Source organism: Mustela nigripes, chromosome 10, assembly GCF_022355385.1.
Source record: "Mustela nigripes isolate SB6536 chromosome 10, MUSNIG.SB6536, whole genome shotgun sequence".
Taxonomy (NCBI): Eukaryota; Metazoa; Chordata; class Mammalia; order Carnivora; family Mustelidae; genus Mustela; species Mustela nigripes.
The window spans coordinates 21905711-21918084 of NC_081566.1; the positions used below are offsets into that span (position 1 = coordinate 21905711).

At 35.6% G+C, this 12374-nt stretch overlaps 1 protein-coding gene across 2 annotated transcripts in view; it reads right to left on the reverse strand.

Annotated features, from left to right (window-relative positions):
• The window catches only part of TPR (translocated promoter region, nuclear basket protein), a 65315-nt gene that overhangs the window by 5169 nt on the left and 47772 nt on the right, over positions 1 to 12374 (reverse strand). The window contains exons 40-48 of one of the 2 annotated variants that reach the window (XM_059412786.1): positions 9857 to 10057; positions 8818 to 8949; positions 8520 to 8610; positions 6288 to 6472; positions 4904 to 4972; positions 4706 to 4800; positions 1823 to 1929; positions 554 to 649; positions 273 to 429 (exon numbers count right to left, since the gene is read on the reverse strand). In XM_059412786.1, the coding sequence (XP_059268769.1) occupies positions 273 to 429; positions 554 to 649; positions 1823 to 1929; positions 4706 to 4800; positions 4904 to 4972; positions 6288 to 6472; positions 8520 to 8610; positions 8818 to 8949; positions 9857 to 10057 (1133 nt within the window). The remainder of the gene's footprint in view (positions 1 to 272; positions 430 to 553; positions 650 to 1822; positions 1930 to 4705; positions 4801 to 4903; positions 4973 to 6287; positions 6473 to 8519; positions 8611 to 8817; positions 8950 to 9856; positions 10058 to 12374) is intronic. The other variant, XM_059412785.1, reaches the window with a different exon arrangement.

Sequence of the window (12374 nt, forward strand, 5' to 3'; positions counted from 1 at the left end):
AAAGTTATCAGTGATTTTAGACATCATTTTTCTAGACTACATCATGTAATTTTCAGGGCGATAAACATTTCAAAAATTACTTGTCTGCTGTAATAACATCCAAGCCCTAAGATATATTACTATATGCAAAAATTAGTCTTCCAAAATGTATGGCTTGGTTTATTTTTGTAATGGGATACTACTAAAAATACAGCTCAACAAACTGTTTCCTGGCTAAAGGAAAACAAGTGTCAAAGTCTAAAGCAAGCAGAAATTATAAAGTAAATACTTACCCTTCAGATTCTGCCTCCACAAATACTTCATCTCCATCATCACCTGCTGCTGTTTCATTTGTGGTGGATAAAGTGCCAGTGGATGTTGTCACCATTGGAACAGACTGAGAGGCATGCTCTGAAGTATCAGACGTGGTGCTCTCCGTAAACACTGTCACTTCAAAATGTAAAAAAAGAATACTTTAATTGGTGGTTTACCTAATTTTTAGCCAGAAGGTGTCACACAGTTTTCCATTTTACCACTAAAGCACATGATCTACGAGTCCGCCTGTGGTACCTACCTGGGGCTGCTACTTGCAGAGGAGTAGTGGGAACACTTCGGCCACCTGACTCTTCTTCATGAGCTAGGAAGAGGGGTGTTTCATACATTCCTAAACCTAAAGACAATTCTAGATATTAATGAATGATTGAAAGAACACAGAACTATCAATATGCCAGGTATCTGAAAGAAAAACATGAAATCAGCAGACACCCAACTTTGCTGAAGCCCACTAATTCACTGATCAGGCAAAAATCAATCTCTCAAAAATTTAAACGTAATTGAAACGCATCCTTTAAGTTTACAAACATTCAGTATCCTTTGAAAAAACACCTAAAATGCTGCTCTTTACGGGTTGATACAAGCTAACTTTATTGAGTACTCAACTATGAATCTGGTACCATGGTTGAGTCTACTCACCAAAACTACGAGATATTACTCTTCCCCTTTTTCCTAAAGAAATTGGAATTTCTAGGAGGTTGATTAACTTCCCCAAAATTACAAAGGTAGTAAATAGAATTCCAATTTAAGCCTAGCTCTGTCTTCCAAGCCTTAATTGTCCTATAAAATAAAGAGCCATATAAAAATTTAAATTTATATAAAACATATATGACTTATATGAGGGCTACAGATTAATCTTTATTTGGGGGTAACAGCAGTATGCGTTCCTTACTCACTTAATAAAATGCCATATAGCTTCCCACGAATCTACCTGGTTATATGGATGCTGACTGAGGATTAAAAGGTAATTAATTCCACAAAGAGCACAATTCATGTTCAACAACCAACTACCATTACTTAATTTAGGGGTCATTTTTTTCCACATTATTTTAAGTATCTTTTTTTCTTATTTTTAATGTTTGTGGAAAACATCTAACTAGTTTTATACATTTAACTAGGAATGTTAAGTATCAAACTAAATATAAAATATGCTTCATTCCTTCCAACAACTTTAAAATGACTCGGAGTACCTATGTATTTATATTGGTTCAAAAAATATTCCTGAATACTTAGTAGACATATGACACTGTACTAGGAGCCAAAAGAGATAATAAATGTAAAAGCTACTCTTTATGCTCAAAGAACTGAGAATTTTGTTGAAAAGGTAAGATTTATATGTAAAACAACATTGAATATGTAGTAAATATAGCTTCTCCTATAAGTTTGGATAGGAATTAGATACCAACTTAAAAAAATTTGTATTTGCTCACTTAAAAAAAATCCCATCAGAATAGCTTATTACTGAATATTCATGAACCCAGGTGATCTAAGCATTTATTAATTTACTTACCTCCTTGAGAAGCAAGCTGGCCAAGATCAGAGTGACTTGAACTTGTCTGTGGCATATCTTCAGGTGGCCCAAACCGGAATCTAGGGACACCAGCAACCTGTGGGGAACTAAAGAGAAAAAAATGAACTTAAGTTAAAATTTAAAGTTAATCTTGTTTAAACCACAACGAGGGAAAACAATACATGAGAAGGAAGAATAATCATAAAGCAGGAAAAAAACCAGACTGAAGTAAAGTTGATACCGAAATCCTTATAATAATATTCTTAAAATCTGTGTTGTGAATGAATTTAATAATATTACACATGATTTATATACGTGCAATTTACATGTAACTTTCAGGTCTCTTGAACTATGCCTCACATTTCCTGAATCTGCTGGACATTTAATTTCATGTAGATACACTAAAAACAATACAAATCTAAAATGAGATGCACCAGAAAAAGAGAATGAAGTCACAAGACAAAGTTTTATCTTAGCTTTCACTGTTGAGCCATAGATCAATCAAGTCACCTCTACCCCATTTCTTACCTGAAAGAGCTCACAAGATGGTTCCCAAAGTCTAGAAAAATTCTATTATTAGCTGGTTGGACACCTGTTTTCCCCTTGTTCTAATAACACTATCATCCATCTTCCCGCCCACAGCCCAGGATATAAAACAGCATTATCTCTCTTTGCCCACTCCCCACCCTACCTTTCTTCACTAGCCAGTCACTAATGTTTATGGATTTTATGTTTGTAATTAACTCTTTCTTTTCTTTTCCACATCAACATTATTGCTTTAGTTAAGAACATTCTCTTTCAGGTAGATTTTAAAACTTATTTTCTTTTTCTTTTTTTTTTAAAATTTATTTTCATAAAATTATCCTACTATAAAAGAATCTTGCATTCTGAGCTATGCAAGAATCTGCCGACTGGCTGTCACTCAGAACCTGTGTCTGCTTCTGACAGGCTGACTTCCAGAAGGGAGGAACAGACAGTGATTGTAAAACTGTGTTAATCAAGATGAGTTATGGTAAACTGCACAAGTTTAAAATAGGTTTGATAGGGGCACTTGAGTGGCTCAGTCAGCTGAGCGTCAGCCTCTCAGTTTCGGCTCAGGTCATGATCTCAGGGTCATGGGATCGAGCTTCGTCTGAGGCTCTGCTCTTGGTGTGGAGCTTGTTCTTCTCCTTCCCCTCTCTCCCTGATTCTGCATGCACATGCACACGCTCTCAAATCTATAAATCAATAAATAATCTTAAAAAAAAGGTTTTGGGGTGCCTGGGTGGCTCAGTTGGTTGGGCATCTGCCTTTGGCTCGGGTCATGATCCCAGTCCCACATCGGGCTCCCTGCTCAGTGGGGAGACTGCTTTTCCCTCTCCCACTCCCCCTGCTTGTGCTCTGTCAAATAAATAAATAAAATCTTAAGAAAAAAAAAAAGGTTTTGAATGTCTGGCTGTATGTATCATATACAGAACAATCAATCTTTTCCCAAGTTTGTGGAAACTTTTTCATTTACTCAATTACATCTTGGTATGCAGATAATACTTCAGCCACAATTAAACGTGTACTTCACACAGGAAGTTTTTTTATCCTTTAAAAGTAGTTGTATAGCATAGTTAACTTAGGTTCTAGACCCAGACCAACTGGTTTAAACCAAAAACTGCCACTTTTTGGCTGTCTGAACTTTCACAAATTTGTTTACAACTCTGTGCTTCCTAATCTGTAAAACTGAACATTAATGGTGTCCACTCTCATAGCTCTAAAGATTAAATAAACTGATTCATGGAAATGTTCAGTAAGTGTCAGGTGTTCTTTTCTAAGACTCAACTCAATGTTGTCCTCATTAAGTCGTCTCAGATTCCTTCCTCCTGATTGCTGGACTAAATCATTTCTTTTGTCTTAAGCCTATTGCTTATGCTTTTATTCTTCTAGATTGTTTGGGTAACAGTTCCTCATATGCTTGGCTTTTGAAGTAATATCATCTCATCACAATCATTACCAACACCTTCATCAACATCTGCACAGCGTTTACTATGTGCCAGGGAATATTTTAAACATGTTAGCATAAATTCAGTTCATTTAATTCTCACAACTTACATGGTAGGAATTACTGTATTATTATTCCCCTTAGTAAATGAAGATACTCAGGAATAGAGAACCTAAATAGCCTGATACACTAGTAAGCAGTACAGTATTCTGACTCTGAAGTCTGTGTATTTTTTTGTTTTGTTTTGTTCTTTTAAAAATTATCTGAGAGAGAGATTGTAAGCATTGGGGGGAAGGGCAGAAAGAGAAGCAGACTAGTAGACTCCCTGCTGAGCATGGAGCCCAATGTGGAGCTCAATCCCAGGACCCCTGGGATCATGACCTGAGCTAAAGGCAGACACTCAACCGACTAAGCCATCCAGGTACCCCTGAGGTTTGTGTGTTAGCCACTCTTATTCTGCCTTTATGTTTCAAATTCCTGATGGCAGCAACTATATTTCATTCACCTTTTTTTTTTTTTTTTTTTTTTAAGAGAGAGAATGAGTGCACAGTGCATGAGCTGGGGTGGGGGGTAGGTGTAGGAGCAGAAGGAGAGGGAGACAGAACCATAAGCAGGCTCTATGCTAAGCTTGAAGCCTGACATGGGGCTCGATCTCATGACCCTAAGATTATGACCTGAGCCAATAAGAGTCAGACACTTAACCCACTAAGCCACCCAGGTGCCCCCACTTCACTCACCTTTATATAATTTTCCCCAACACTATATCCTCAACCCTCCTACCACAAGTGCTTAGTACACAATAGAGTACTCAACACATAATGACATGTAATGAATCTACCAAATATAAAGAAACTGACAGGGAAACAGGAAGAAAATTATTAGTCACAAAATGTGTTTCTCCTTCCTTAACTTACTGAATTGCTTCAGCAAATCCATCAGTACGATGTGGCACCACAAGAGTTGGGGTACTTGGAACTGTTCTGTCTTCATCATCAAAAAAATGCTGCTGCTAAAACAAAGACAGAAATGGGGGAATAAACAGATATGACAGAAACATATACACTTATTTGCTAAACAAATGAGTCACTTTTACATAATGGGTAGATAGTTACCATGCCACCAATTCCAGGAGTCAACTGAAGTCCCCGTCCAACAGACTGCCTCCGAGTCATCTGAATTCTCTGTGTCAAGAAAGGAATTATATTTGTTTCAAGGAATCAGGCAATAAAACAAGAACCAAGTACCAACAGATACAGCTTATTACAATGGTAACAAGAGAACTCAAATGTTAGCAGTTAATACAACCATCAGAATATCTTCTCAGGAAAAATTACTGATGTTTGCACTAAAGAATTCTGTTTAAATAGTGATAAATTTTTGGACGCGTGGATGGCTCAGTTGGTTGGGCGACTGCCTTCAGCTGAGGTCACGATCCTAGAGTCCCAGGATCAAGTCCCACTTCGGGCTCCCTTCTCAGTGGGCAGTCTGCTTCTCCCTCTGACCCTCCCTGCTCTCGTGCTCTCTCTCTCAAATAAATAAAATCTTTAAATAAATAAGCAAATAGTGTTAACTTTTTAATTGTAGAGACTACATAAACCACCAAATATTTTTATTAACCCACACAAAATATTAACCAATATTTAAAGCCAATCTCTGATCCTATTTTATTTGTATGTATCTAATCTAGTTTCTACTTCCTTAACCTAAAACATTAGTTAAGTATGTCTTTGGATCTTAAAGCTTAATTATCCTTTGGAGTTCAAACAGTAATACTGTCTTCATATAAACTGTTCCCCAATTTGGACAATTCTAAATTGGTAGATTTGGTATATTTTGTAGGATCCACACATAACCATTAAGACTTTATATTTTTAAAGAATGAGGTTATTTTCATCTGTGGTAGTTTAGCAGAATCCCACTTGGCAGTTTTTAGTACACTATGTTACAGGATAAGACTCAAACTAGATTACTAAAAGCCTTTGTAGTTTTTCTGCTGTTTCTGCAAGTTTCTGATTAAGAGATGTCCAACCCTATTATAAAGGGTGCTACATATTGAGGGTCATGCATCCTTTCCGTAATTATAAGAGTGGAAGTTAACATGTACTACTGAAAAAAAATGAAAGAAAAAATGTCTCTTAAGCAGAACAGACATTTCTTTTTGAAAACAACAATAACAAACACACACAAGCACCTTAGAGAAAGAAACCTTCAAAATACATGGTAGTTAGCTGCTAAAATAAAATTTACTTTAATTAAAATCCAAGAGACCCTTTTTCTTTTTTAATCTGTACAAAGAGTGACCGGATCTTTATTTGCTGGAATTGTAACTATTTCAATTTATACACAACTTTTAGTAAGCCTTGCCCTTTCCAAAGTTCACATTACTTATGAAGTAAACTAAACTACTGCTGTATTTCAAGAAAAATAAGAGATTCATTTCAGTTCAAAAAAGTTTATAAAAATATGCTAAAACATTAAAACATTCACTTTTACTACCTGAACTGGTGGCCCCAATTCTTGAGGTGGAGCATGAATGGTGAGTCGTGGCGGAAGAGGGTGTGGAGGGCGTCTTGGAGACTGAGGTGCTCGAGGAGTCTGTCTTTCAGATGCTGATGATGGCTGCTGTTCTCTAGAAATGTCCTGGGAAAAAGAGGACTCTGCAGTACCTGTATTACCTTCACCTACAGGAAAAGAGAAGCTTATTTTGAACTACTAAATTTACCACAGAATAACTGGGACAATTCCCTAGAGGTATAAATCCCACCACTAGGAATGTTCACCTCACCAATACTTTCAGAAGGAAAGAAGTGAGGTGTGGAGAATGGGAGTGCAATTATCAGCTGAATGGCTTAAGGCAAATCCCCTAACCTCTTCGGGTCTATTTCTTAGGTTGGTTAATGGAACCAATTAAAAGATAACGTTTATATTCCAGATTTCTTAAACTTTGAATGTCAATGGTTCTTCACATGTCTAGGTCTTCTACATACATGCTAGAAACAACAGAAGCTGTCTCTCACTGCGAAAGTAGGCTATCAGAATTTAGTGGTTTTACAAGTCAAGGTCTAGAATCGGATTCTGGCTAACCTCTACACCCAACACGGGGCTCAAATTTATAACCCCAAGCTCAAGAGTCACATGCACTACTGACTGAGCCAGCCAGGCACTCACTCTCAGATTCTTAACTGGTACCTAAACTGATAAGCTTATTATAAGAATTGAACACAGGTGACCCTTGAACAACATGGCTTTGAACTACACAAGTTCACTTTCAGGGGATTTTTTACAGTACATACTGTAAATGTATTTTCTCCTCCTTATGATTGTCTTAATAATGTTTTCTTTTCTCTAACTTACTTTATTGTAAGATTACAGTATGATAAACTACAAATATGTGGTAATCAACTATCTTAATGATATCAGTAAGGCTTCTGGGTCCATAGTCAGCTATTAGTAGTCAAGTTTTTGGGAAATCAAAAGTTATATGTGAATATTTGACTATGCAGGGGGTTTGGAGTCCCTAACCCCGGCACTGCTCAAGGGTCAACTGTAATTTAATTTCAAGTACAGCTGCTCAAGAAAAGCACTCTTTTTGTAACTTTCTGGCAATATACCAAATCCATCCACTAATTTATTTTTATCCAGAGCACTGGGCCTATTTTTGCATGATTGTAAATAACAAAGTCTTCAAAGGGATTCAATGAGCATCTACTGTATGCTTTGTATATGGGAAAAATGGCTATGAACACTAGCCCCCCAAAAAACTTAACTTTTAGTGATAATATCAAAGGAGGCAAAAAATACTTCCTCCTGTATCCTGACTATATGACACACACAAGATGTTTCTTAAATCCACAGTGTTTTATAAAATGTAATTTATAGGCCAAAGTATCATCAATCTCTCTCCTTATGTCCCCTAGAAAGCAGTACTATTTTTTAGTGTATGGATTAATATTTTTTTCTTAAAAAACTTTAAAGTTGAAAGGTTGATTATACCTTTGCTTTATCTTAATTCAAAAAAGCATGTACCTTGCATTCTTATACACACAGGCTCATATGGAAACTCAGACACACTGTTTTCTTAACAGTCTAAATATATAAGGTTTTACTATGTTACCATTTATGATTTTAGCTCAGTATTATCTGTAAAATCAGAGTAATATACCAGATGATTACCGATTCCTTAACACATTTTAAAAAGATTCTAAAATAAAATTACTTTCTATGATTTCCATAATCCTTTAATACCTAACATTTCAGTGAGGTCAGGACTCATCCTTTCAAATATTTAACAAAAGTATGTCACAGTAACCAAAATATCTTTTATTCAATGGAAAAACCAGTCAACCAGTAAAGCTCCAATACCCATAAACCTTCAAATGTGGGCTTGATTCAGACAACCTCTTCTGACTGTGAACTGCTAATACTGCTGTTAGAGGTCCCTAATCTAACTTTTCCACTTAGTAAAAAGACCAGCAACACACTGTACTTGTAACACTTTACAGATTTCAGAACGCTGGAATCTTAAAGAAGCTTGATGTATTAGAAAAGACAGTATGACTTCAGAGTGATAAATATACTAGACTTTGTAAGATAATAGCAGCAAACCTAGAAATAAGCTAATCTCTTGCCAATTTACTGAGTGTTATTTCCTACATAATTAAATGCAATCCTAATTTAGAAGACACTACCAGAAGCATTCAATTAAAAAGAGATGAAAAAAGGTCTCACCACTGTTTTGCGAATCAGCAGCTCTCTGATTACTTTCACCTCCACCCATACTTTCCTCTGTTTCTGTACCTGGATCAGTCCCATCACCGCCCTATAAACAAAATATGATGACTAAGAGCAAATAAATCAAACAATTATCTTAAAACAGAATAACTAAACCACAGTAACAACAAAAAACCCCAAAGGTATAAAAAGTTTTAGTGTTCTGAGAATATAGGTCTGTGAATATCCTTGGAAATCATTATGTTTTCTGCAAAGTTCTTGAAGAAAGTGGATGATCAAAGTCCCAGCCGGTTACCTCAGCATCGTCAGCTTCATATCCATCATTGCCGTCCGCACTGCCGGTGCCTTCGTTACTGTCCTCGCCCTCGTCTCCCATCCCTGTGTCGTCTTCATCATCATCATCATCATCTTCATCCTCCTCGTAATCCTGGTAGACACACGCCCAAGTAAAAACAAGATCTTAGATGTAGCACACATATTCTGCACTTCTTGATAGCATATCTAAAAAGTTCAATGACATACCACTGATCAGGACACAGGAGCTGTCTCGAGAACTGTATGGAATACATTCAGGGGCAGCAAATATCAAAATTGTGAGGCTTACTGGAATGAGTACAATAATCATCAGTTCTGTTTTCTAACTGTTCACATGAGATCAGTTCAAAGACCAAAGCTCCTAAATGTCTACAAAGTGTCAGATGCCACTTTATTTCTAAATTTAAAGGGTGGAATCAAAGAAAACAAATCATGAAATTATACTACACTATGAGCTTTTAAAAAACATTGTTTGATTAATGAAAGCTTCTAAAATGAGTGGTTGTCAATATAGGTTTAATTCCCAAAATAAAATATAGTTTCACTTAAAATATGCTTCAATTAGCAAAGAAACAACAAAAAACCCTCCATTATTTTTTGAAAAAAATTATGGGATTATATAAGAAAAAAAAATCTTACTCTCTTCTTATCTCTAGAAATGATAGAGCTTATAATTAAATCCAGTCTCTTATCAATAAGATTTAAAATTAAGTTTAATTAACAAATTTAGCAAATCCTAAAGGGCTTAGCAATGAAAAAAGATGGATTTTTTTCATCACTTGTTCTATGCTCAATTTCATTATAAAATATTAATTTCAGAACTATTTGGATAAAAAGGCAAAACAGTCATGATCTAAGAGTCCTGGGATCGAGTCCCGCATCGGGCTCTCTGCTTGGCGGGGAGCCTGCTTCCTCCTCTCTCTCTCTCTGCCTGCCTCTCTGCCTACTTGTGATCTCTGTCTGTCAAATAAATAAATAAAATCTTTTAAAAAAACAAAACAAAACAATGGATGATTTACCTCATGTTCCCCATCATTTTCATCATCATCCTCTTCTTCATCATCACTGTCAATCACAATGACATCATCTCCTTTGCCCTGACCATCTTGGGATGAAGTTGTTGTTTGCTGATCTGACTGAAGGGGTCCAAGGTCTATTTGCAGAGACTGAGAGGTTTCTTCACTGTCTTCCATTGGAGTATAATCTCCCTGGGTAACTCCCTTTAAGAGTAACAAAATGAAAACTTAAAAATTTAGAATGTTAAATATACCTAAAACTACCAGTGAGATACTGTATATGTAAGACAGTACATATACATGTGGACTGGTAGCATTTTATTTTTAAAATATGGTTTTAAAAGCAGAATTAGAGTGGGTGGCTCAGTTAGTTGTCTTCGGCTCAGGTCATGGTCCCAGGGTCCTGGGACTGAGCCCAAGAGCACCCTGCTCAGCAGGGTCTGCTTCTCTCTTTCCCTCTGTCCCTCCCCACCTCATGCTCTCGTTCTCTCTCTGAAGTAAATAAATAAAATCTGTTTAAAAAATTAAGGAAAAAAAAAAAAAGGAATAAATTTGAGGCACCTGTGTGGCTCAGTTTAAGTGTCCAACTCTTGATTTCGGCTCAGGTCATGATCTCAGGGTCATGAGATTGAGCCTGGCAGCAAGCCCCAAGTCAGGCTCCACACTCAGCACAGAGTCAGCTTGAGATTCCTTCCCCCTCGCCCTCTGCCCCTCCCCTCACTCACATGCTCTTTCTAAAAACAAATGAAAAAATCTTAAAAAACAAAAAAAGCAGAATTAATTTGAAACACATGCTAAAGAAAATAAATCATTGGATTTCTTTACTGTCTTCCTATAGGAGAATTATTAAAAACCTCACTGGCTAATCACTAAAAAAGAAAAAAAAAGGATATATATATGTGAATGTATATATTTACATATATATAAATATAAATATATGTGTATTCATAACTACCAGGGGAATATTGTAGATAAGTATTATTCAAAAGAAACATATTGTCATCCCCAAAGTGAGTCATTTACATGATTTTAAATTTTCTAGTAGTCATTTCAAACTTAAAAAAGGAAACAAGTGAAATTAGTGTAATGATATTAATATATACAAAATATCTCAGTATGTTATCAAACTAAAAATTACCGATCAGATATTCTACCTTTTAAAATTTGTAATTAGTCTTTAAAACCCAATGTATATTTTATACTCACAGCTTATCTCAATTCAGACTAGCTATATTTGAAGTGTTCAACAACCAATGTGATTAGATGACAATGCAGTTGTAAACCAATGTCAGAAAAAAGAATATCCATGGGCCTGCAACTTACTATTATTTAAAAAAAAGTTTACTCCCCAAACCAGAAATAGTCTAGGAAACACACTAAACAAAATAAGCTATTATTGCTGTAAATTTACAAAGGCACTTCTCCTCCTAAAAACTCACTATTTTAAGCCTTCAAACCACATTAAAGACATCAGGAACAAAAATAATTCTTTGCTTAATTCATCCTCATATTTCCATCTTGTTAGCTACTGAAATAAACTGTAATGTAAAGCTTTATTTTTGTTATTTACTATAAAAAAATTAAATGTCTACTTTTTAGTTAAGCACATGGCAATCTATTTTTTGTACAAGCCTAAGCAAAACTCTTATGAACTCATTCATAAAGATTACATTTGCTGTAAAAATGAGCAATTCATGATATAATTAAAATGGGCTTCAAAGGGACGTGCTTATTTCAAGAAAAGCAACACTTATAAAGAACATCTGCTTCACTGTCAGAAAATCAGAAAAACGAACTGTTACACATTCAGTAGATAGTGCTAAAAGTGGAATGGAAGCCAAACGGCACTTTGAGTCAGACAATTTTGCCAATCTCAAGAAAAAGCTTTGTAAAGACTTTAGTGTAACTTAACCAAGTCTGGCAATAAATTAGAAATTCACATATTATTTCAAAACTGTTATTATACTTTTCAGATACGACCTCTGAAGGATACATGAAATAGAGGTCATTTAGAGTACTATGCATTCATCTCTAAGGTCTGGTTTTCTGTTCTTAGGGAAAATTAACTTAAAAATTAATGCATCTAAGAAACTAAAATTCACTTGCAATCTATGGTTGCTTATAATTAGCTTGAGATAACTCCTTAATTTCATACAGACAATTTTAGAATAAATGATCCTGAAAATTAATCCAGCAAAAACTCTTTCAGGGAAAAGAGCATAACTAGAACCTAGACAGCCCGAGTTCAAGTTCCAGTTTCGGTGCTATCAGAACTTTGGTATGTTACTTATTTGACTATTAGTTTCTTTACCCATATTGGGCTGTTAAGGATTAAGTTTGTTAATAAATGCTAACTTCTTAGAACACTTGGAACTAGAACCTAGACAGCCCGAGTTCAAGTTCCAGTTTCGGTGCTATCAGAACTTTGGTATGTTACTTATTTGACTATTAGTTTCTTTACCCATATTGGGCTGTTAAGGATTAAGTTTGTTAATAAATGCTAACTTCTTAGAACACTTGG